Source organism: Sciurus vulgaris, assembly GCF_902686455.1.
Source record: "Sciurus vulgaris genome assembly, chromosome: 8".
Classification (NCBI taxonomy): domain Eukaryota; kingdom Metazoa; phylum Chordata; class Mammalia; order Rodentia; family Sciuridae; genus Sciurus; species Sciurus vulgaris.
In genome coordinates, this window is record NC_136468.1 from 861,523 (window position 1) to 885,806 (window position 24,284).

At 52.7% G+C, this 24,284-nt stretch overlaps 1 protein-coding gene across 5 annotated transcripts in view; it reads left to right on the forward strand.

Annotated features, from left to right (window-relative positions):
• Positions 1 to 24,284, forward strand: part of PTPRN2 (protein tyrosine phosphatase receptor type N2) — a 712,067-nt gene that overhangs the window by 285,667 nt on the left and 402,116 nt on the right. For all 5 annotated transcript variants that reach the window (XM_079150661.1, XM_079150657.1, XM_079150659.1 and 2 more), the window contains 4 exons: positions 4,198 to 4,558; positions 16,329 to 16,442; positions 17,675 to 17,718; positions 20,135 to 20,514. In XM_079150661.1, the coding sequence (XP_079006787.1) occupies positions 4,198 to 4,558; positions 16,329 to 16,442; positions 17,675 to 17,718; positions 20,135 to 20,514 (899 nt within the window). The remainder of the gene's footprint in view (positions 1 to 4,197; positions 4,559 to 16,328; positions 16,443 to 17,674; positions 17,719 to 20,134; positions 20,515 to 24,284) is intronic.

Consider the following 24,284-nt stretch of genomic DNA (forward strand, 5'->3'; position numbering starts at 1 on the left):
GCTGATGGGCAGGTGGGAAGCGATGTTGGAATAGGCTCTTTGATCTGTCCTGCTGAATTGTAGTCCCTTCCTTCCCAGGCACTGTTGCTTCTCTGACTCTCTAACAGTGTGCTTCCAATTGAAGTCATTGATTTCTCTGACTTCACCTCCACCACACTGCACAAACTGTGCAAGGACAGGGCCATGTCTGAATTATGCTTTTCCACATAATATAGCACAGAACGTAGCACACAGTAACAGAAACTTGTGATCCCACGAGGGTGGGATGCTGCTCAGGGTGTGGGTGCTGCTCAGGGTGTGGGTGCTGCCGAGGGTGTGGGTGCTGCTGAGGGTGTGGGTGCTGCTGAGGGTGTGGGTGCTGCTCAGGGTGTGGGTGCTGCCGAGGGTGTGGGTGCTGCCGAGGGTGTGGGTGCTGCTGAGGGTGTGGGTGCTGCTGAGGGTGTGGGTGCTGCTGAGGGTGTGGGTGCTGCCGAGGGTGTGGGTGCTGCCGAGGGTGTGGGTGCTGCTCAGGGTGTGGGTGCTGCTCAGGGTGTGGGTGATGCTCAGGGTGTGGGTGATGCTCAGGGTGTGGGTGCTGCCGAGGGTGTGGGTGCTGCTCAGGGTGTGGGTGCTGCCGAGGGTGTGGGTGCTGCCGAGGGTGTGGGTGCTGCTGAGGGTGTGGGTGCTGCTGAGGGTGTGGGTGCTGCTGAGGGCTGGGTGCTGTTGAGGGTGTAGGTGCTGCTGAGGGTGTGGGTGCTGCTCAGGGTGTGGGTGCTGCCGAGGGTGTGGGTGCTGCTCAGGGTGTGGGTGCTGCTCAGGGTGTGGGTGCTGCTCAGGGTGTGGGTGCTGCTGAGGGTGTGGGTGGTGCTCAGGGTGTGGGTGCTGCCGAGGGTGTGGGTGCTGCTGAGGGTGTGGGTGCTGCCGAGGGTGTGGGTGCTGCTCAGGGTGTGGGTGATGCTCAGGGTGTGGGTGCTGCTCAGGGTGTGGGTGCTGTTGAGGGTGTGGGTGCTGCTCAGGGTGTGGGTGCTGCTCAGGGTGTGGGTGCTGCCGAGGGTGTGGGTGCTGCTGAGGGTGTGGGTGCTGCTGAGGGTGTGGGTGCTGCTGAGGGTGTGGGTGCTGCTGAGGGCTGGGTGCTGTTGAGGGTGTGGGTGCTGCCGAGGGTGTGGGTGCTGCTCAGGGTGTGGGTGCTGCCGAGGGTGTGGGTGCTGCTCAGGGTGTGGGTGCTGCTCAGGGTGTGGGTGCTGCTCAGGGTGTGGGTGCTGCTGAGGGTGTGGGTGGTGCTCAGGGTGTGGGTGCTGCCGAGGGTGTGGGTGCTGCTGAGGGTGTGGGTGCTGCCGAGGGTGTGGGTGCTGCTCAGGGTGTGGGTGCTGCTCAGGGTGTGGGTGCTGCTCAGGGTGTGGGTGCTGTTGAGGGTGTGGGTGCTGCTCAGGGTGTGGGTGCTGCTCAGGGTGTGGGTGCTGCCGAGGGTGTGGGTGCTGCCAAGGGTGATGCTGGCCGTGTCTTGACAGTGTTGGGATGGTACTGAACCTGGGGTGCTGGTGTTGATGGTGTGATGATACTGGTAGTGATCACTATTTACAAGGACTCTCTGGGCCATGGCTAAGCCAGACACTTTTACCTGCATTTTCTCATCTTTCTGACTGCTTTTAAAGAAAAGAGAGAGTCATGCTGATGGCCTGGTCAGTCTTCTAAGGAGCCTGATTTCCAGTGGCTGTTTTCAACGTGTGGTTCCGTGGGTTCTTCTTTTCTTATGTGAAGAGAGTGTGGGTAGAGGATCACCTGGCGCAGTGTCTCCAGCTGAAATCTCAGCCAGGGTGAGCACAGTTGTCAAATTCTTCGCATAGCAGCTGGACCACACCAGGGAGGCTCGCTGGACTCTCTTCCGTGTGGTTGGAGACTCTTGTGCCCGTGTCCACACCTGTGCCAGATGTCAGAAGCTGACTGGTTTTTTGCTTCTAGGTTGCTGATTTCCAGGTTAGTGTTGTTCCGGTCCTAAAAATGATTTAGTATTATCTCAGGAAACCTCACATTGTAAATAAGTCGAGACCTAAAGCATCATCAAAATAGAAGCTGTGAGCAAGTCACAAGTTTTCCTTCTCCCCTTGATTTGACTCCGAGCATCAACAGACAGCTTAGGTTGCTTGTAGGGCCCTGGGCGTAGTGCCGTGTTTGTCCTCTGCCTGGAGCTGTCCTTGGTGACTTTAATTAGAGATCTGTTTGGTGGAAGCTTCCGGGGAGGCTGCACACCAGGAGCACAGAGACACTCACCGGCCAGCAACAAGGCATTTGGGTGTGGATGTCCAGCCTCCAGCACCGTGACCCATCCAGGCGTTCAGGAGCAGCCTTCCTAGCAGTGAGTGCAGGCTAACCCCTGGGGTACTGCGCCTACTTGAGGGAGGCAGCCGGGCTTGGATAGTGTTCTCCGTGAGCTCTCTTCCCCACCGGCGCTCCTTCATCCTACTTTCTCTTTTCTCTAGGAAGAGCAGTTGATTTCAGGAAGTCCTCAGACAAAATTAAATAATTTGGATGACAGCTAAAGTCACATCATTTTGGAAAAGTAATAAGCAATTTTAAAATATCTTAAGAGACAATATCCAAATTCCCTTCTTTGACAAAAGAAACAAGTCTCAAGAGATCAAGTGATTTGCCTGGGTTCATGCATGAGAGTTTAGACATCTCAGGCTCCAGCTCGTTTCCCAGGTCCAGGCTCCCTGCACAAACATCTGCCCCGAAGGCTAAGCCCAAATATCCTTGAGAACATCCAGACCTGGAGTCCTGAACTGCCTCCTAAATGTCAGCTCTGGCCCCGCCCCTACTAGATGCCAGGCACTCACACTGACCCACACTGACCACGTGCCTGCCAGGAAAACAGGCGTGATTTGAAAGCGCGTGGCCTTGGACCCACAGCATAGGAGGCAGCTCTGGGTGTGCATTCAGGATGGCCTTCACCTTTCTTCAGTTCTAAAAACTGGTCATTGCTGTGCCTGTCTGTGAAATTTTGATGGAGTGGGAGAGTAGATCATTGAGATGTCTAACATTTTCATAGCTGTGTGACCACTGGGCCTTGGCTTTTCTAGTGGCAGAAGCAAAGTGTAAAAGGGATGCATCTGTCTGAAGATACCACTCAGTGCAGAGAAATCACAGGCAGAGGTATAGGAAAGACTGCTGGGCAGGGTATCAACTAGTAAATGCGGCGTGGATGCCCTTCAAGGAGGAGGCCCCGACTACTTCCCCGTGCAGGGCTGTGCTGCTGGAACAGCAGGGCAGAGTGCTTCAGTAGCCACCAGAGGAGCCGGAGTGCAGCCAAGACCCACAGAGAAGCACTGGAGCCTGCTGAGGGCAGCTGAAGGAGAGGGGTGGCTGCAGGAGAAGCTCCCTGCAGGCAGAGAACACAGAGGACCTTCCAGCAGGATGCACAGAAGGCTAATGAAACCACAGTGAGACCCCATTTCCCAGCCTCTAGCATGAAGGACAATAAGCAAGGGAGTGGGGAGGTGCAGCCCTCGATTTCTCTGGGAGACTCTGATGCCATGCAGCTACATTAGGAGATAGCTTAGCAGTCCTTCAGAAAGTTAAAGCTGGTCTGATCTGGCAATTTCATATCCTTGGTTTATGCCCCAGGAATTTGAAGACTTGCGTCCACCCAAACTCCCATACACAAATGCTGATGCAGCGTTAGTAGGAATAGCCCACACTTGAAGACAACCAAGTGCTCACCAGCTGATGAGTGGATAAGCAAACGTGATCTCTCCACACACACAGGGACACTCTTCAGCCTCAGGAAGGAAAGAAGTCCTGGTGGGCTGCAGTCTGGGTGCACCCCAAGAGCTCTGGGGAGCGTGCAGGTGCACAAGTGTGACAAGAGTCTGTGAACGTCAAGTGCCCACAAAGCAGGCCAGTTCACAGAGGCAGAAAGTAGAGGTTGCCTGGGCCCGGGTGAGAGGATGGAATGCATAAAAGTTTGAGTTGAAGGGTGGTGGAACATTCTGGAAGTTGCAGTGATGCTACTGGATGATGTTGTGGCCTGTGGGTTGTGAACCAGGGCATGGATGCTCGTGCAGCATGAATTAGTCAGTGCCATGAGCCCCTGGCTTGGACTCACCCCTCAGAGATGTTTAATGCCACGTGGGGCCTTGGGCATGGGGCCCAGGGTCCTTTAAGTATGTGACTGATGTGGAGACTCAGCTGTCATCCTCTTTTGTTCTTCTGCCCCTCCAGGGTGAGGACACCTTCCCCGAGAGTGTCCTGACCTATGTGGCCCACACATCTGCGTTGACCTACCCTCCCGTGACCCGAGCCAAGTATCCTGAAAACTTTCCACTGCGGACTCTCAGCCGGCTGCAGCCAGATGAGCTCAGTCCCAAGGTGGACAGCAGCGTGGACAGACAGCACCTGATCGCAGCTCTTGGCTCCTATGCTGCTCGGAGGCCCCCTTCAGTCCCCAAGGAGGGTGACACAGGTCCACAGTACCTTCTGCACAACCCCTTGAGAGTGCCAAGGCCCCTCTTGGCGGCAGCAGCCCCCAAGAAGTGGCCCTCATCTCCAGAAGACCTCAAAGGCCCCCTGAGCAGAGGTAATGGTGAGTTGTTTTGCTGGCCTGCCTCTCAATGCCAATTTCCCTACTCTCTTCCCATGCCAGAGGTTCTTCCCATTAGTGCTTCCCTCCTAGGATGGATGGAGGAAGGAGGCAGAGTGGGACAGAGAGCACCTTGTGCATCCTCAGCCCCAAGCATGGCTAGAGCAGGTGATGGCTCTGCTGCCCGGGATGCCCACAGCCGGCTGTGGGGGAGGCGCGACTCCTGGTAGAGTCTTACCTCTTTGCAGTCCCTTGTCTAAACGCATCATTTTATCCACGAGATTGACCTGGGGCAGGGAGCGCAGCTCCCAGGATAGGTCTGCCTCAGGTGAACCGTCCGCTTTGTGTTCTAGAAGACTGAATAGGAGTGCTGTCCAGCGTTGCACCCCTCCTGGTGGCCAGGCATCACATGCTTGTCCTCAAAGTGTCCCACCTGAGGTCAGACCACTCACACGTGTATAGTGTGGACCTTGGAATGACTGATGTAGCCACACTGGTTGTCAGTGCTTTAGTGGTCTGTGGCCTTGTGTGGCCGACCATCGGCAGATGCCTGCAGCTCCTGCTGCCCTGCAGCACATGGAAGGCTCTGACCACGCACTTCCTGCAGCCTCTGCCTGAGGCCAGGCTGGTGGGGGGTCTGAAACCAAGACCATGCAGATGGCTCCGCCCTCTGTTCTCGTGGGAGGAGCCCAGCTGCGCTGCCCTGGAGGTCTGGCTCTCCCCCCCACTGCTTTCCAGCTGGCGGCCGGCCCCTCACTCTGGGTGACGTGGCTGTGTGGAGTTCCAGTTAGAGGGCAGGGTGTGTGACTGTGTTGCTTCTTGTTCCTGCCTTGGGGAGGGGGCATGAGGCACTCAGCAGACAGCCCTTGTCAGTGAGCTGCTTTGTCCCAGCAGGTGGTCAGCACGCCCCCCTGCAGCACCTCACCCTGGGGGCGGTCTCTGCCTGTGTAAACCTGGGCTGCCCTGAGGAGCCCTACTGATGTCTCCATGCCTCTGCACGCCTCTTGTTTGCTGGGCTGTTGGGTGGCCTCCCACCTCACCCTGCTTCCTCCACAGAGGTCCCTTGGCACCCCCGTGCACCTCCTGTGCCCCTGAGGACTGCCTGCACTTCCCTGCGCCCTCTGCTCTTCACTCCTGCTGGTAGTCACGCTGGCCGTGGCTTCTCTCTCTGACCCTTCTTTCTCTCTCCTACCCCACCCTCCACAATTTTTAAAAAGTCCCATTTATTTGCAACCTCTGTCTTAGTTTAGTACAGGAAAAGGTAAATACTGCTATCCCCACCAAGGGACTTAAGTCTACCTGGAGGGCAGGTGTCTTGGCGAACAGAAGGTAGCACATTCTCCTGTGCCCAGTTGTCCCCGATGCCAGGCGAGCTTCCTGCCTCTCCACTTGCTCCCTTGGCACCTCCCTTCCTCTTCACACCCTGAGGTGCTGTCTTTGGGAGTGTGCTCCTGGAAACTCCTCCCCGCTGTCCAGTCCCCTACTGGCTGCTTGGTCTGCTGGGCATTTTCCCTGAGCTGCCTTATGATATCACTTATCTTACACATACTGTCTTCCTAGCTGCTCTGCATGCTTTCAAAAGCATTGTGTAAAATGTCAGACACAAACAGACCTGTGCAAGGAAACCCCGTGCCTGCCTCACCCACTTCAACACAGGGCACCCCCCGCCTCTGGCCACATGCCAACTCCCCTACCCCCCTGCGTGAACCTAAAGCAAATTCAGTCATCAGATGACGTCCTCCGTCAGTATTTCAGCAGTGTATAGTTATCCCATCAAAATCCATAACAGTGTCAGCACCAACACATGTCTTTTCAGTGCTCAAATTTCCCAACTGTCATGCATCTTTCTCAGTTGGTTCTTTTTGTTGTTGTTGTTCTTATTAGTCATACATGACGGTAGAATGTGCTTTGACATATCATACATATATGGAGTATGATTTCCCACTCTTCTGCGTGCACATGATATGCAGTTACACTTGACACGTATTCATATATGCACACAGGGAAGTGATGTCAGATGCATTCTACTGTCTTTCCTATTCCTGTTCCATCTCCCTTCCTTTTATTCCCCTTTGCCTAATCCAAAATACTTCTGTTGTCCCCTACTGCCCCCAACCCTTATTGTGAGTTAGCTTCCACATATCAGAGAGAACATTCAGCCTTTGGATTTTTGGGATTCACTTATTTCACTTAGCATGAGAGTCTCCAGTTCCATCCATTTACTGGCAAATGCCATAATTTCATTTCTCTTTATGGCTGAGTACTATTCCATTGTGTATATGTACCACATTTTCTTTGTCCATTCATTTATTGAAGGGCACCTAGGCAGGTTCCGTACCTTAGCTATTGTGAATTGAGCTGCTATAAACATTGATGTGGCTGCATCACTGTAGTATGCTGATTTTAAGTCCTTTGGGTATAAACTGAGGTGTGGGTTAACTGGGTCAAATGGTGGTTCATTCCAAGTTTTCTGAGGAATCTCCACACTGCTTTCCAGAGTGGTTGCACCAATTTGCAGTCCCACCAGCAATGTGTGAGTGTACCTTTCCCCACATCCTCACCAACATTTATTGTTGCTTGTATTCTTGATAATTGCCATTCTGACTGGAGTGAGATGAAATTGCTGTGTAGTTTTAATTTGCATCTCTAATCGCTAGAGATATTGAACATTTTTTCATATATTTGTTGACCAGTTGTATTTCTTCTTCTGTGAAGTACCTATTCAGTTCCTTTGCCCATTTATTAAAGGGATTTTTTTGGTGTTAAGTTTTTCGAGTTCTCTATATATCTGAGAGATTAATTCTCTATCTGAAGTGCAGGTAGTGAAGATTTTCTCCTATTCTGTAGGCTCTCTCTTCACTTCCTTGATTGTTTCCTTTGCTGTGAAGAAGCTTTTTAGTTTGAATCCATCTCATTTGTTGATTCTTGATTTAACTTCTGGTGCTTTAGGAGTCTTGTTAAGGAAGTTGGTTCCTAAACTGTAGATTTGGGTTTACTTTTTGTATTTGGTGCAGGGTCTCTGGTCTAATGCCTCGGTCCTTGATCACTTTAGTTGTGTTTCATGCAGGTTGAGAGATAGGGGTTCAATTTCATTCTCCTGTATTTGCATTTCCAGTTTTTTCCACCACCATTTGTTGAAGAGGCTATCTTTTCTCTAAGGCATGTTTATGGCTCTGTTGTCTAGCAGAGATAACTGTATTTATGTGGGTTTGTCTCTGTCTCTGTCCTGTTCTATTGGTCTCCATGTCTGTTTTGGTGCCAATACCATGCTGTTTTTGTTACTGTAGCTCTCCCAGGACTTGAGAAGGGTACCAGCAGCCTGCCAGGGAGCAGACCCCTTCAGTTTTGGAGCAGGCCAGGGACTGTGTGTGGCAATCAGCGTGTCCAGGAGCCAGGGTTGGGCAGGCTGGTGTCTGGGCACCAGGTGCAAGTGGCAGTTGCCTTGTGGCTGTGTCTTTTCTTGAGGGCAGGATGTTCTACTTTGGGGTCAGTTCTATGATCAACAACCGGTTTCTGGAATCAGCTCAGAAAAACAAATGAGATTGCAAGAGTGCAGAGTGAGGGCCATGAGAAAGGGGCCGGGGGTAGAGCTGTAGGGAGTCTGACACATCCCTGATTGTTGGCGACAACTGGCAGGAGGCTGCCGACCCAGCCGTGTGGCAGAAGCTCCTGTGGTAACAGGCAGGAGCCCTCTTCCCTTATTCATTAGTTACATCTTTTTTCCTTCCAAAAGCTTTAAGGTGACTTAAAGCAAAGCAAACTGTCCAGGTGTGTGACACCTGGTGCAACCAGGGACTCAGCCCAACTCAAGTCCTGGTTCACAGCACACCCAGGCCAGGAGTGGGACTTTCCTGATCAGTGTGCTATCAGAAATCAGAGATCATGAAAGATTATTTGTTGCACTCTGCCAGTGATAAAAATAATCACCTACTGCATGCAAGGTGTGAACAATAGACTTGTGGAGAGGAAAGCCATTTCTTCTTCCCATACCAGGAGCAAGGAGGACTCACATGCAGCCTTCAAGGCTCACAAGTCTCAGGCCTTGCCCTGGGGAGGGTCACTGGGCGTGGGCTCCCGGCTGTTTTCTCTCCTTGTCCCTTTAATCTGTCATTTGGGCTAGCTCTGCTCCTCTCGCTGGACAGAAAACTTAGGCAAGCACCATGAACTCTGGTCACTCTTAGGTCCACTTTTTATGTTTATTTTTTTAAATTGTGTACAATATACCAAACCTAAACTTTACCGTGTTACCTATTTTTCAGGGCAGAACTCAGTGGCATTGTGTGCATTTGTTTTTGTGATTCCTTGCTCAAAACTCCAGGGAACATAGCCCATAGCCCTCCCAGAGCAGAGTGCTCCCAACCTAGTCTCTGGAGGGGCTCTGTGCCAAGAATTTCTCTGCATGGTGACAGTGGCAGATTTTAAATACGGTACAACCAGAGTCAAGTGTTTCTGTCCCCATGGAAAAAATACGCCCATGACCATGGTACCATGTTCACTTGAAATGAAGCGCCTGCACCTCGGCCTGGGCGAGGGAAGGTGCCCACTCCCACTGGTGCCCTGGGGGCTCAGCGTGAAGGTGCCCACTCCCGCTGGTGCCCTGGGGGCTCAGCGTGAAGGTGCCCACTCCCGCTGGTGCCCTGGGGGCTCAGCGTGAAGGTGCCCACTCCCGCTGGTGCCCTGGGGGCTCAGCGTGAAGGTGCCCACTCCCGCTGGTGCCCTGGGGGCTCAGCGTGCTGGAACCAATCAGTCTGTTGGCTTGCAAACAGACAGGGCCGAACTGGCCAGCTGGTCACTGGAGCGGAGAGCCTGCTCCACAGGGTGACAGGTTCTGTGCCCTGGACATGCACCCCCACTGGAGCCTGTGAGCACCTTCTGAGTCCTAAAGAAGTCTGCCATGTCAGCAGAGACCTCTCACCCTGGGGAACCGGCCCACACTGGGTCTCAGGTGCCGAGGCCTTGGCTTCAGCACAGGCCGTAGAGTGGGGTCAGCAGCCTGCGTTCCCCCAGGGGGGGAGGCAGGAGGGGAAGCTCTGTGGCTTTCACGTCAGGAAAGTGGCTCTTCCGTGGGCACCTGCAGGTCCTCCTCTGTCTGCTCAGAAGCCCTGATGTGGGGGCAGCTGATGGTCTGTGAGGCCTGTGTGGCAGCAGTCAGCTGTGACTGGGGACGTGGACTGCCCTGCACGCTTCCCCCCCGGCTGGAGCTGCGGCCCCACACGGGCACAGGGTGGCCACGCAGCTGCCCACAGGTGGACAGCCTGCCCAGTGCTCGCCTGTGCCCGCTCCTCTCCGAGGGCCCGTCCACTGCGGCAGCCTTCTGCGGGGACTTCTTCACGGGAGCGCCGTGCCAAGCCTGCCGCTCAGGCGGGCAAGGGCAACAGCCTGAAGGGAGCTCGGGCAACTTCTCACTCTCCCTGAGACTTGCCCCTGCCATCTTTGCTGGCCCTAAAGGGAAGGCCCCTGGAACAGCAGGACAGGACAGCTCCACCCACCCTCAGGGTCACATGTGATGCCATCTTTCCTGTGGCTCCAGGGGGTCCCTTGGCCATCTGAGTGGTGCACTCATTGACCTCATGGCAGGTCTCCTGGCAGAAAGCACCAGGCAAGTGTGCAGCAAGGCCAGGGGTCTTTCCCTCTCCTCACGAGCCCAGCATGGCCCCAGGCAAAACTGGGACCCAGGGCCTTCTGGGCAGCGTTGTCTCTGCCTGACAATGGCCTGACGAGCAATGGGTGCATTTTCCTGCCTGTGACTTGGGCATTTTCCATTCACCAGTAGAGATAGCTGCCATTTGGCAATGATTCCCAAAGCCCCTTATACACTGGAAGGAGAACACAGTTTGCCATCATTATGTTATTTTCAATGAAAATAGGCAGGGCACTAATACGCATATCTTCTGGTGAAAACCCAAAGAAAGACAGAATAAAATAATAAGCTCCTACTGAATTTCTTTGAATCCTTTACAAATACCAGAGTGTTGGACTCTGCAATTAAATGAACTGTATGTCCTCTAAACAGAAGGGGCACAGTCATTTCCTCATGAAGATGATGATAATGGTGGTGGTGATAGTATTGATGGTATTGATGATCATGGTGCTGATGATGGGGGTCATGGCGTTGATGGTGATAGTGATAAGGTGATGGTGCTGATGGTGATGGTGGTGGTGGTGGTGATGGTGATGAGGGGGATGTGATGGTGGTGGTGATGGTGATGGTGGTGGTGATGGTGGCATGGGGTGATGGTGAGGATGACGACTGTAATGACATAAGGTGATGTGATGGTGGTGGTCATGGTGATGGTGGTGGTGGTGGTGGTGGTGATGTGATGGTGGTGGTGATGTGATGGTGATGGTGGTGATGGTGGTGGTGGTGGTGGTGGTGGTGGTGGTGGTGATGTGATGGTGGTGGTGATGGTGGTGGTGGTGGTGGTGGTGGTGATGTGATGGTGGTGGTGATGGTGATGGTGGTGGTGGTGGTGGTGGTGGTGGTGGTGATGTGATGGTGGTGGTGATGGTGGTGATGGTGGTGGTGGTGGTGATGTGATGGTGGTGGTGATGTGATGGTGATGTGATGGTGGTGGTGATGTGGTGGTGGTGGTGGTGGTGATGTGATGGTGGTGGTGATGTGTGGGTGATGGTGGTGGTGGCAGTAACCCACATGCCCTCGTGTGCAGGTGGTACTAAAGGTGCTGACGAGCAAGGCTACTGGGTGATTTGCCTCCTCTGTTAAAGCATCTGTGAGGCCAGCCGCATTCAGGGCCCACCCTCTGATGCACATGGCGTTTTGTTGGGGGACCCCTTGAGCACGCGTGGCCTCGCTCGGTCGGGCTGCAGTCATGCGTGCGTCACTGCGAGCTGGTCTACTCAGACCCCACGTTGGCTGTCCTGATACTTGATGTGATTCCCCGTGGAGCCCACTTGGGGTCCTGAAAGCTGCTTACAATGACATGAGCTAGCCAGATCTTGGAATCACATGGTACAACTGAGGGAGCCAAGGAACGTTCGCCTTGACGCTTGTCTTGGTCCTGGGCTGTGCTCTGCGCTGTGGTTCTTCCATGCGAGGGGGCTAGCTGGCTTTTAAAGGGTATTTTCCCACTGCTCTTCATCCTCAAGGAACTGCTAGTGGGTGCCTTCCTTTTGTTCCTCTGTCTCTCCTGCTCTCTACCTTGCAGGGTGGTTCTTTTGAAATTGTGAATCTGATGATCCCACACTGCTTCAAGCACACGTGGGCTTCTTACCACTCCCTAAGAAGTGAAGCCTTCTCGTGGTCTGCAGGACCCTGCAGCACCTCGGCCCCTGCCTCATCACTTCTCTCACTTCTTGTCCTGCAGGCTCTTCCCCTGCTTGCTGTGTCCCAGGTGCTCTGATCTCCTTTCTCTTTCCCCAGTCCAGCATGCCAAAAAGTTTCTGCCCCAGGGCCTTTGTACTTGTTCTTACGGCTGCCCAGAGTGTTTTCCCAGTACCCACTGGGCTTGTGCCTTGTTTCCTTTGGATCCGTGCTTGAACTCATTCTCAGAAAGTTCTCTCCAGTAATCCTATGTATAACGCCACTTTCTGTCCTAGCTCCCATCCTCCTTACCTGGATAATTATCTCCATACCATCTGTCACTACCAGACAGTCTATGTATGTCTGTTTTTAATGGCTCATTTTCCATTTCTTCTAATAGAACTGAAAGTCATGTGGATGTAAGGTCATTGTTTACTGGTCTTTCTCAGTACCTCCAAAGGGACTGTGCACAGAAATAGTGCAGTAGGTGTTTGTGGAAGGGAGGAGGAAAAAAGGGCCCTTCACCTCCTGAACCCCTTTGCCGATGCCCTGAGGAGACCTGGGGTGGGGTCCCTGCACCAGAGCTGAGTTCTGGGGGGCATTTGGGCAGGCAGGGAACAGGGACCCTGGCCCCCACAGGGAGGAAGCAAGGGCGTGGAGCACCGGGCAGGGTGGACATGCTACAGAATCAGCAGCTGGCTCCGTGGTCTGCTCAGGACACGTGCGTAGACCAGGTTCCAACCCTGCCCTGGTGGCTGCTTCTCCCACCTTACATTTCCAGCCCTCCACAGCGGCCCCACACACAGGCCTTGGGGCAGGGGCTAGAAATGATCTTTTCAGGTACACAACATACCCAGATTTCTGGGATCAGAGAGATGGACAGTAGTGGGTCCCCTGGCCAAGTCAGTGGGGAAATGACATCTCAGGGTTGAGGAGTGCTTGCTGACCTGCCACTGGCTCCAGATCAGGGTGGCCGCTGACCTGTGCTGCTGGCTCCAGATCAGGGTGGCCGCTGACCTGCTGCTGGCTCCACATCAGGGTGGCCAGGATTCCTCTCTGGAGCCTGATCCTAGAGCCAGAGCCTGCGCCCTGAAGAGGCGCTGGGAGCGGGTGTTTCCTGAGGTGGCACTCCAGCAGCTCCTGTTCTTCACCACCAGGTAGCACCCTCTCGCGGACACGTGGACCCGCTCCGCCTGGTTGAGTGCTTTTGGGGAGCGGTGTCCTGCTGGGGTGCCCCTGCGCAGGGGGGCCGCCTGTATGATGTGTTTACAGCGAGGCTCGACACCAGCCGTGAGCTATGGGGGTTGTTTTTATTCTTATTCCTTCATATTTTACTGATTTTCTATTTAAAATACATTCTTAACATTTTTTTGCTCTGAATTAATTAGTCAGGTTTTTTTTTCTTCCCAAAAAGATGCAATTTGGGTTTATCTTTTAGGAAATCTAGTAAACGACTTGTGTTCACTTTTGTTAGTGATTATAAATAAATATTAAGAATATTTCCAACCTTTTTAGAAATGTGAGGCTTCATATTTTTGTTTTAAAGCTTGCTAGTGAAAGACCTTGGTCAGGCTGTGTGTAGACATCTGGGTGTCGTTTGGCCGACACCAAGAGACTAGCACAGCCAACTGCAGGCTGCCACTGCAGCTGCACCCGTGAAGTACCCAGGCCCAGGGTGGCCTCTGCCCGGCTTCCTGGGCCTCCTGCCCGGCCCTCCTGAGCAGGAATGTGGCCTGGTGGCCAGCCGTGGCATGCTCTGCAGGCACTGTCCTCCTGGGCCCACCTTTCCTTCCTTGGAATGACACCACTGCCTGTCCAGTGGGCCCCTTCTTGGCGACAGCTGGGCCTGTGGAGCCACCACCTGTCCTTTCCAGGACAGAGGAGGTCATTGGGGACAGCTGTGCCCATGTGAGGGGATGGTTCTTGGAGTTCACTTGGCGGCCCTTGCTATACCTCTGCCAAGACCTCTGGGGAGAGTCATCCCAGAGACTGACTGGGCTATTTGGGGCTCTAGGGAGCCTCAAGGACCAGAGATCTTCCAGTCTGGGGCTGCTGGCCACCACTTTACACCTCTTCCCTGGTGTCCATTTCTGGGAGACTGAGTTAGCCCTCTGCTGTCAGATTGACCCTGGAAGGTGGGTGCCTGGATAAGGCTTCATGAGGCAGCAGGCACCAGAGAAGGAAAGGGTCTGGTGGCAGCAACCACACCTGGAGGTGGCAGGTTGCACTGGGCTGGGAACCTCCTCCTGATTCTGCAGGCCACAGAAAACTGCAGTGTTCCAAACAGCATGGGGCGTGACCGCTGTGCCTGTGGTCCCCTAGGCACATCCACCGTTCCTGGAGGCTGTGCCTTTGATGGCCTGGAAGCAGGAGGCCCGATGCCCCTCGTGTGGGCTGTTGTAGCTTTCAGCCTCTGTCGCTGGCATGAGGGAGCAGCTGATGGCTCAGAGCCTTCTCTGTGGCTTGGGCAAGCTTTTGTCTGTAAGAGTATGTTTCTCATGTTCAGTGCTGGCTGTTCTCTTAAGGATGACCTTCCGTCCTTGGCCGCATGCAACAAGGACTGCCATGGGGGATGGTGGGCCACGGGAGCAGAGAGGGGCTGCCCCCGGGCTTCCACGTGGAGAAGAGAGAGGAGGAGGTAGCCACCCCAGGATCTCTGCAGCCCTCCATAGGACGCTGCTTAGTGCTGAGGCTTTGTTGTGATTCAGGTGCGTTGAGGCCGGTGGGCAGGCCACAGCTGCCACTGGAAAGGCTCCTGGGGGCAGGTGGGCCATGCCAGAAGCACAGAGTGGGCTGAAGATAGAAGGAGGGGCCCAGCAGCCCCTTCACTGTGGCTTTTGGGAAGGAAGGGGCCAGGCAGGGTGGGTAGGCCTGTACTGGCCAGCCTTGGGGCTGCCCTCGTGGTCTCCCTGCCCTGGAGTGACAGGCCAGGTGGAGAGTGGCCCTGAATGTGATAGCCCATAGACATGGGGGACACAGAGTGAGAGCCCACTGTCTAGGAACTGGCCGTCCCTGTGGCACACCCCTTGAGAATCTCAGAAACATACATGGTGATTCAGAAGCTGAGGCTGGGATAGGGAGAGAGGGGTCCCCACCCTGGGTGGATGTGCAGGCCTTTACCCCAGTCCTTGTGGGGCCTCATCTTCGTGCTGGACAATAGGAGTGGGAGTGAGGACTCACACCCAGCTGTGGGAAGGCGAAGGCCATGTGCTGTACAGAGCTTGCTTTAAGGACACCCTCTGCCCACTCAGTGAGCTCCAGGAGCCGCTGCCTCAGAACCCAACGGTGGAGGCCCCAGCCTTCACGCCAGTAGACGTTCAACCAGAGGTCTGACGTGAAGGCAGGCAGTGACTTTCCAAGGGGGACAATGAGAATTCCTGCCGCAGCTGGTCCTCCCCTCCTGCCACTTCCTCCTGTCTTCACCAGCATCTTCACCGTTGAGTAAAGGAATATGCAGAAACCCAGGTGAAGTAAGCAGAGAGACTGACCCGAGCTGTGGTCCTGTGGCCTGAGACCCCACTCCTGTCTCATCACCAGAAGGGCCTCATATTTTCCCTCATTCTTAGAAGAAAAAGGGATTGTGGGTGGTGTAGAATATGGCAGAGGTGAGGAAGAATGAGGTGAACTATGTCATTTTCAAGCACAACTTCTAAATAGAGGGTCTTGAAATATGTGATCCTCTTTCTTTGGATTGCTATTCTCTCCTCTTGCCTGGTTTGCATCATCAACAGCTGCAGCCATCCTTGCTGAGGGTGGAGGGTGGAGGCTGCTCTGCGTCCATCTAGAGATGGCGATGGTCACCTCGTGTTTCTGAGTATCCCCGGCCCCTGCTCCTGGGCCCTCCCTGGGAGGCAGCGTTGCCCCAGTCTGTGGTTCTGTAGTCCCTTTACTCACTACCCTCCGGGCAGAGGAGTGCAAGGGAAGTGGCACCACGTGGCTTCCACAGGCAGAGCTTCACACTCGCAGGTGAACTCTCAGGTACAGCCCTACTTCCAGGGCCACCCTGTGTGCCCTGGGACCTAGGCTGTGCCGTCGGAGAGCTCGGCTGAGGTTCTCTATGCACCGCAGGAAGGGAACACTGCAGGGCAAACACTGGTGTTGCAATGACAATGGGCACCTGGGCACAGCGCTCCCTCCTTGTTTGTGGTCTCCCGTGGGCAGTGTGGACACACTGGGCTCTGGCTGCCCCTCATGTCTGTGGCCTCTTCCCAGGGCCCATCCATCCATTGCAGGCCTGATGGCATTGCCCCTCTCCAGCCCCTGCCTGAATCCTCCTGTCTGTTGACCTAGCAGAGAAGCTTGCCCTTCCTGGGGTTACAGCTGCTGAGCTCTGGTGAAGGCTGCAGGGCCGTTTGTGTTTCAAACCCACAAGCAGGTATTTCATGAGTGCCTGGTGTGACACTGAGGAATGTTGCCTACAGGGTCACCCCTCACTCCCTGCAGCCAGGCCTTCCCTCACGTCCACCCCACAGACCCACCACAGTGTCTTGTGCTGGTTTCTCTGTCCTCCAGATGTGCTCATTCAGAGTCTCCTGAAGGACCTGTGGCAGCACCAAGCTGAAGTGGAGCACCTGGACCCCCTGGAGCTGGAGGAGATGGTGGGCACAGTTGCAGGCCCCATGCAAGGTGAGTGCCCAGAGGGCGGCCAGCTCAGGGGTGGCAGAGGGCCTGGAAGCAGCAGGCTAGGGTGACCTCCTCTCCCTGGGTCCTCGGCATTTGGGCTGGATTCAGGGCAGGGCTGTGGTCACACGTGGCACGTAGACCTGCGGATCAGCAGGGTGAAATGCTTTCTGCTGGGGAAGATGGGATTCAGATTAATGATCTTATCTGTTTGAGCTTTTGCTCTAAAAGCTTTCTTACCAGACAGCCTCCAGAGCAATTACGGTGAATGGCAGGTGGCTCTGCCAGGAGGTTAGCTCCTCCGTGCTGAGCTTTGGAATTAGGAAACCAGGAGTGATGCCATGTCTTTGTTTGGATCCTGGGCGTAAATGTTGTCAAACATTTGAACAGTAGAGCTGGAGGGCTTCATCTGACTGCCTGTGCCCACCCTCGAGCCTGCCAAAGCAGGGCAATGAAAGTCATCTCCCTGCCTGCCTCCACTGATCAGGCAGCTGCTAGCAGACAGGTCTTCTCTGACCAGCCTCACCCTGCCTGATTGCTCCCAGAGTTCTTGGAGCCCTAGCAAACGGCTAACTCGATGTCTTGTCAGTAGTAGCTGCCCAAGAACATGAGCTGAAAGTCAGGGAGGGGGAACATGATTTCCTCCTCTGGGTTGGGCCACAGGCTTACTGGAAGCTGAAGTAGGGGGCACAGGAGGGGAAAGTAGCCTTGCCACAGTGAGGTATGCCCTGGGCAGCCACCAGTGTGGAGGGCTCCTGCTACAGAGGTCCTGGGTCCTGCCCAGCAGGCTCCAGGTCGAAGGGAACCTGGAGCCTCTGTGTGGCTTGGGTGCGATGACCACACATCCCTGGGGGTCACGTGTAGGTCTTTATTTGGAGAAAATCATTGCCCACTGCAAGGTGACCTGAGTCAGTGGACATGCAGCCACCCTGGCTGGACACTGCTCTATGTGGCTTGCAAGGGTTGACTGTGCAGGCTCAGAGGACTCTGCTGAGGACACAGGGTGCTGAGGCACAGGGCCGGGAGCCGGCAGGCTGTCTGCTGCTGACTCTCTGTCTCTGGTTAAGCTAGTGAAAGGTCTGCCCTGTGGAAGCTTGTAGGATGCAGTGTCATGATGGGAGTGGGGCCAGTGCAGGCAGCACCCCTCTGTCCAGAGGGGCTCATGGCGTCTTTTCACACACTGTGAAACCTTCACTTGCATCTTGGCGGCATGTGGCTGATGCTCCTGTCTCTTTCAGGTAACAGAGCGCTCAGGGACAAGGAGGAGGGGCGGTTCCCCGAGGTAAGATGGATGCTGCATGCACACTGGCTCATGTAAAACCCGGCGGTGGACACGATCTTCTTGTTCAAGTCTTGGAACATTTATGATCTGCAGATTTTTTCCCCCTGAAAAGTATGAGAGAAATCATCATAATTTCAAAATCGAGAAAAGTATAAAAAGTACATACAGAATTGTATACTCTAGGGTACATAAAAATATCTGTTTTCAGATTATAAGTTAATATGCATCTATCATAGAAAATGAAAAATAAATATAGGACAAAGAACATTGATATTCTCAAGATTTCCCTGCCTGGGGATGCCAGTACCAAGTGATGATAGCGCAGATCTGTTTCCCAGGCCACAGGGTCCTGCCTGCAGCTCCTGGGGCTGGCCTGGCAGCGCCAGAGCAGGTGTGGACCATGCATACCTGCACTGGCTGACCTGGTGGCTGCCAGCAACACATGGCTACTTAAACTAAATTCAAGTTGGTTAATTCCATAAGAAGTTGCTCAGCCTCCCTGTCCTGGTGGAAGCCTGGGCTCGGCTGTGCAGGCGCAGGCCTGCCTTCCTTCAGAAGGGCCTGCTGGGCAGTGCTGCACCATCTGCTGTGTGCACTGGCTTCCTGAGGACCGTTCCCTCTAGTCACCTCCATGTGCCCACTGGGTTTGTTAGTTTTTAGTTATCCCAGCTTGGGATACCTGATTGTCCATGCATGCCATACGGATGCACAAATCAACTCATAAGCAGGGGCAATGACTTTGTGTGGTTCTTTGAAGCTGTTGTTGGAGTGGGAGAAAATACTCTGGTGAGCAATTCTCTTGCGACGTTACCTTCATGGCTTAGCAAGAACCAGAAGGAAAGGTCAGTTTTAAATCTGGACAGTGGTGGATACTCTGTCAGAGTGGTGAAGTGGTGACCCACTTCTTGGGGTCAGGAAGCAGTTTATGAATTTAGGAAGTAGGGGCAGGGAGATGGGTGCAGCCAGGGTACACCAGTCCCTGGGCCTGGGTCTGCCGCCAGGTGGGGTGCCCGGCCTCCGCCCACTGCTGCTTATCTTCCAGACCCTGAGTCCTGGTTCCTTTCTCTATTACTGGGCTACATTTTCAAGCAATTTTTTTTTTTTTTTTTCAAAAAGAGCATTTGAATGTTGGGTGTACTGAGCTTACTCATTTACCAACGCCTTCCTTTTCTTCTTCGTGTGAAATGCCACCTAAGTGAGAATATCATCTCCTTTTCCAAGAAACTCTGAGGACATTGTCCTGTCTCCATTTGGTAACTTAAGTGCTGCATACTGTTGTAATTCAGGATCCAAATTTAAGCAAACATCTTCATCAAACTATGGTTTTGTTTAAATATTCAAAAGCACAAAAGGAGAAGTCAAGAATGATACTTGGTCAAAAAGGGAGAGATTCCCTTTAGGGTCCTTCCTTAAATTCCTGAATAAATGTGTTTGGGTAAAGCAAGTTGTAAAGTAAATCTGATTCCTGTTTCTGTCTAAGAGCACACTAGAGATATAATTTCTTGGTTAAAACTCTCTGCTGCATGGTGTAGCACTTCTCAGTGGCACATACAAGGAGGCCTCGTTGTGCTGGCTGGAGATGGCGTCTGTGACATCGTTAGACCTGAGTTCAAACTCTAGACCTGCCAGTCACAATCTTTGTGGTCCCATGCAGATTACAGTGTCTGACCGCAGAACAGTGATCAGAGTGGCACTCCACTCCTGGGCTGGGGTGGTAATTCAGCGAGATGGTGTTCACAGTCAGCATCTGGGTTGCAATCAGTGCTTATGTTGTAATCGTCACACCCCTTGGTCAGAATGCCATTAAGAGGACCGAGGAGCCTCATGTCCAGTGCTGGGGGTCAGGCTGAGTGACTACAGCCCTCATGAGGACCAGAGACCCCCCTGCTGGTGGGAAGCAAGCACAAGCCCCCATGACATGCTATTGGGCTCACCTCCACTGCCTTAGTCTCCCCACCTGTGAAATGGGGGTGAGTTACAGTTCAACTCCTAGGCTTTCATGAAGATTCAGTGAGTTTATGTACTTAAAATATCTAGTGTGGGGCTTTTGTATTTGTAAGAGCTCAGTAAATGAAGTCATTACAGTTATTTATTATTATTATGTGTTCATTGCTTCTAGTGGGGTGGGTCTTGCAGTCTCAGAGGCTGTTTTTAAAGTAGAGTCTAATGAGTACACTGACTAAAACGTCCAGCTTTCCAGGAAGCCCCGCCGAGTGACCCCAGGGAAGCATCTTCACCCCTTGTGTGGTGGTCTCCCTCGTCTAGATATGAATCTGAATGCAGACGGAGGGCATGGGCTTGGCTGTCATCCAGCATTGTCACTTTGGGCACCTACTCTGCCCCATGGGTTTCTTCCGTCGTGAATACCACCAGTCCTCTTGTGGATGTTTTCTCACAGGACTTTCCTTTCTGCCAGGTCAGTCGACTGAGGGCCCCACCTGGGGACCTCGTGCAGGACCGCAGGTCTCCACTCTTGCCTGGAGCCCCCACTCTGGAAGAGCACTCTAAAACAGAGACCAAGAAATCGGAGGCGCCGGAGGCTTCCTTGTCTTCAGAAGAGGAGGGTGCTGGGCTGGAGAATGTCAAGAGCCACACTTACTCCAAAGACCTGCGGCAGAAGCCGAGCTCAGAGGCCAGGGCTGCCGGGCCTGGGGAGCTGCAGGCCCGGGTTCTAGGGGCCCTACGGGAGGAGCAGAGCCCCCAGGCAGGAGCCCGGGGCCCGCCTGCTGAGGACTTGCAGCTGGAAGTCAAGCCTTCTGTGGAAGAGGACTCAGGCTACATCGTGACAGGGAACGAGTGAGTAGGAAGCTGCCGCTTAGCTCCTGCGCCCCAGATCCCGTGGGAGGCCTGCCTTCCCGAATTAGGCAGGTGCTTTTATTTTCAAATGGCTTTACCTCGAAGACCTAGTGGAGGTGTCTGTGGAGCTGCTTGTGGGGAGGCAGCAACCCACCAGGTCTTGCTGCCCTGTCCCTGAGCGCAGCTCCTGTGGGCCAGGACTACAGGGACCAGCAGGGTGGAGCACCTGGCAAGGCAGCCCTCCCAGGACGCCTGCATGCAGGGTGGGGATAGTGCCAGCATGCAGTGGCCATGCGGGCTCCTGCCCGCAACAGGCTCCTGCCCGCAACAGGCCCTGTCGAGTAGTCCCAGCCCTCAGAGGGAGGCTGCCTGCTGCAGAGTGTCCTTCCTCATCTCCTTCGATCTGAATGCAGGGAGGAGGGTGCAGGCATCCTGCACCAGAGGTCTGGGGACAGCCAGCCCCATTCCTCAGGTCTCCTCACTAATGAGCCCGACAGCTGACGTCTCGCTCAGTGAGCCTGGTGCCTTCTCAAGTTCTGGAAGCCACGTATTGCCACACACACACACACACACACACACACGTGCTTGTGGGTGTGTGTATACATGTGTAAATGTGTATGAGAGTGTATGTGTACATATGAGTGTGCATTCATGTGCATGTGTGAGCGTGTGCTTGCACGCGGGAGACTGTACATGAATGTGTGCGAGTGCACACGTGTACGTGTTACTGTGTCCACGTATAAGAACGTGTATGTGTGAGAGTGTGTGTATCTGTATGTGTGTGCATTGGTGAGAGTGTTGTGTACCCGGGTACATGTATAAGAGTGTGTACTTGTGATAGGATGTATGTGTATGAGTGCATGTGTGACAGCATGTATGTATCCGTGTGTGAGGGAATTATACATGTGAGTGGATATACATACAAGTGTGTATGTGCATGTGCGAGTGCACATGACGGTGTGTATGTATCGTGTGTGTCAGTGTGCGTGAGGATGTGTATGAGTGTGTACATGTGAGGGTGTGGGGGTCTGTGTGAGGGCACACGGTCACGTGCTGAGGCGTTGCCTGTGTGGCCCTGCTCTCCACTTCTGGTGTTTGCTTGGGCATCTCCTCCTGGGTTCACGAGCCTGTCACATTCAGCGATTTTCCACAGCAGGGAAGGAGCTACAGGGAGGCCAGATCCCGTCTCCCTGCAGCTCCCCAGGCCTTGCTCTGTGCTGAGCTCCTGGCAGTCCTCCCCCAGCCTGCAGATGGCGCTCACCCTGGGGACGTCAGGCTCCTCTGGGGAATGGTCGCCGTCCACAGCTGGGGAGGGTCCATCCAAGCTCATGCTGCAGGTTGAGATGCAGGCCTGCGCCACCCGCCCATGGAGCTCTTGCTTCCTTGTCAGGTGAGCTTCAGGCAGCGGGCTCCAGACCTGTCTTTAAGTGGGACAAGTGCCCACTTCTAACCCTCGCTCAGACCATGTGCGCGTGTTAGACGGGTGCCTGGAGGTGCTGGTCCCCTCTTGCTGTGGAGAGAGGCAGGCAGGTGGAGGCGCTCACTGCTGCACGCTGCAGGATCTGTCTCTGCGCCGTGGAAGAAAGATGAGGTGTCTGCGGGTCACCCGCAGTGCACACCATTATAAATATGTCAGGTACTCTGCAATGTGAATTTCTCCCTTCCCTGGCAACGTTGCTCCAAGTGTTGTATGTTGTGTGTTTTGGTATGTTTGCATGTGCTGAGTTGTGTGTTGTGCATTGTGTGGTGCCCTATGTGGTGTGTTGTCTGTGTGGTATATTCTGTTCTCTGTGTTGTATGTGGTCTGTGGCATGTTGTGTATTATGTGGAGCCTTCCACATTGTTACACATGCATACTGTGTTGCATAATGTGTGTTTTGGCATGCATGTAGTGTGTATGTGGTATGTTGTGTGCAGTGTGTGTGTGTCTTGCACACAGTGAGTGTGGTGTGGTACCATGGGGACAGACAACTCCCCAGTGAAAGCATCCAACCTGTCTTTACTCAACTTTTTACCTCTGTGACTAAAAGACGCAACCAGAACAATTGTAGGGGAGAAAAAGGTTACTTTATTTATTTATTTATTTATTTATTTAAATTTATTTTTATTGTAAACAAATGGTATACATGTTTCTGTTTGTACATGGAGTAACAGCATACCATTTGCATAATCATACATTGACATAGGGTAATGATGTTTGATTCATTCTGTTATTTTTTCCATCCACCCCTCCCATCCCTCTTCTCCCTCTATACAGTTCCTCCTTCCTCTATTCTTGCCCCCCTCCCACCCCCCATAATGTGTCATCATCCTCTTATCAGCGAGATCATTCATCCTTTGGTTTTTTGAGATTGGCTTATCTCACTTAACATGATATTCTCCAATTTCATCCATTTGCTTGCAAATACCATAATTTTATTATTCTTTATAGCTGAGTAATATTCCATTGTATATATGTACCACAGTTTCTTTATCCATTCATCAATTGAAGGGCATCTAGGTTGGTTCCACAGTCTGGCTATTGTGAATTGAGCAGCTATGAACATTGATGTGGCTGTATCTCTGTAGTATGCTGATTTTAAGTCCTTTGGGTATAGGCCAACGAGTGGGATAGCTGGGTCAAATGGTGGTTCCATTCCAAGTTTTCTAAGGAATCTCCACACTGCTTTCCAGAGTGGCTGCACTAATTTGCAGCCCCACCAGCAATGTAAGAGTGTACCTTTTTCCCCACATCCTCTCCAACACCTATTGTTGCTTGTATTCTTGATAATCGCCATTTTAATTGGGTGAGATGGAATCTTAATGTAGTTTTGATTTGCATTTCTCTTATTACTAAAGATGGTGAACATTTTTTCATATGTTTGTTGATTGCTTGTAGATCTTCTTCTGTGAAGCATCTGTTCATATCCTTAGCCCATTTGTTGATTGGGTTATTTGTCTTCTTGGTGTAGAGTTTTTTGAGTTCTTTATACATTCTGGAAATTAGTGCTCTATCTGAAGTATGAGTGGCAAAGATTTTCTCCCACTCTGTAGGCTCTCTGTTCACATTGCTGATAGTTTCCTTTGCTGAGAAAAACCTATTTAGTTTGAATCTATCCCAGTTATTGATTCTTGCTTTTTCTTGTTATTTCTTGTGCTATGGGAGTCCTGTTAAGAAAGTCTGATCCTAAGCCAACAAGTTGAAGATTTGGACCTGCTTTTTCTTCTATAAGATGCAGGGTCTCTAGTCTGATTTCAATCCTTGATCCATTGTGAGTTGAGTGTTGTGCAGGGTGAGAGATAGGAGTTTAGTTTCATTCCCTTGCATATGGTATTCCAGTTTTCCCAGCACCATTTGTTGAAGAGGCTATCTTTTCTCCATTGCATATTTTTGGCACCTTTGTCTAGTATGAGAAAATTGTATTTATTTGTGTTTGTGTCCATGTCCTCTGTTCTGTACCAGCGATCTTCCTGTCAATTTTGGTGCCAATACCATACCGTTTTTGTTACTATTGCTTTGTAGTATAGTTGAAGTTCTGGTATTGCAATACCCCCTGTTTCATTCTTCCTGCTAAGGATTGCTTTAGCTATTCTGGGTTTCTTATTCTTCCAGATGAATTTCATTATTGCTTGCTCTATTTCTGTAAGGTACGTCATTGGGATTTTAATTGGAATTGCATTGAATCTGTATAGCACTTTAGGTAGTATGGCCATTTTGACAATATTAATTCTGCCTATCCAAGAACATGGGAGATCTTTCCATCTTCTAAGGTCTTCCTCAATTTCTTTCT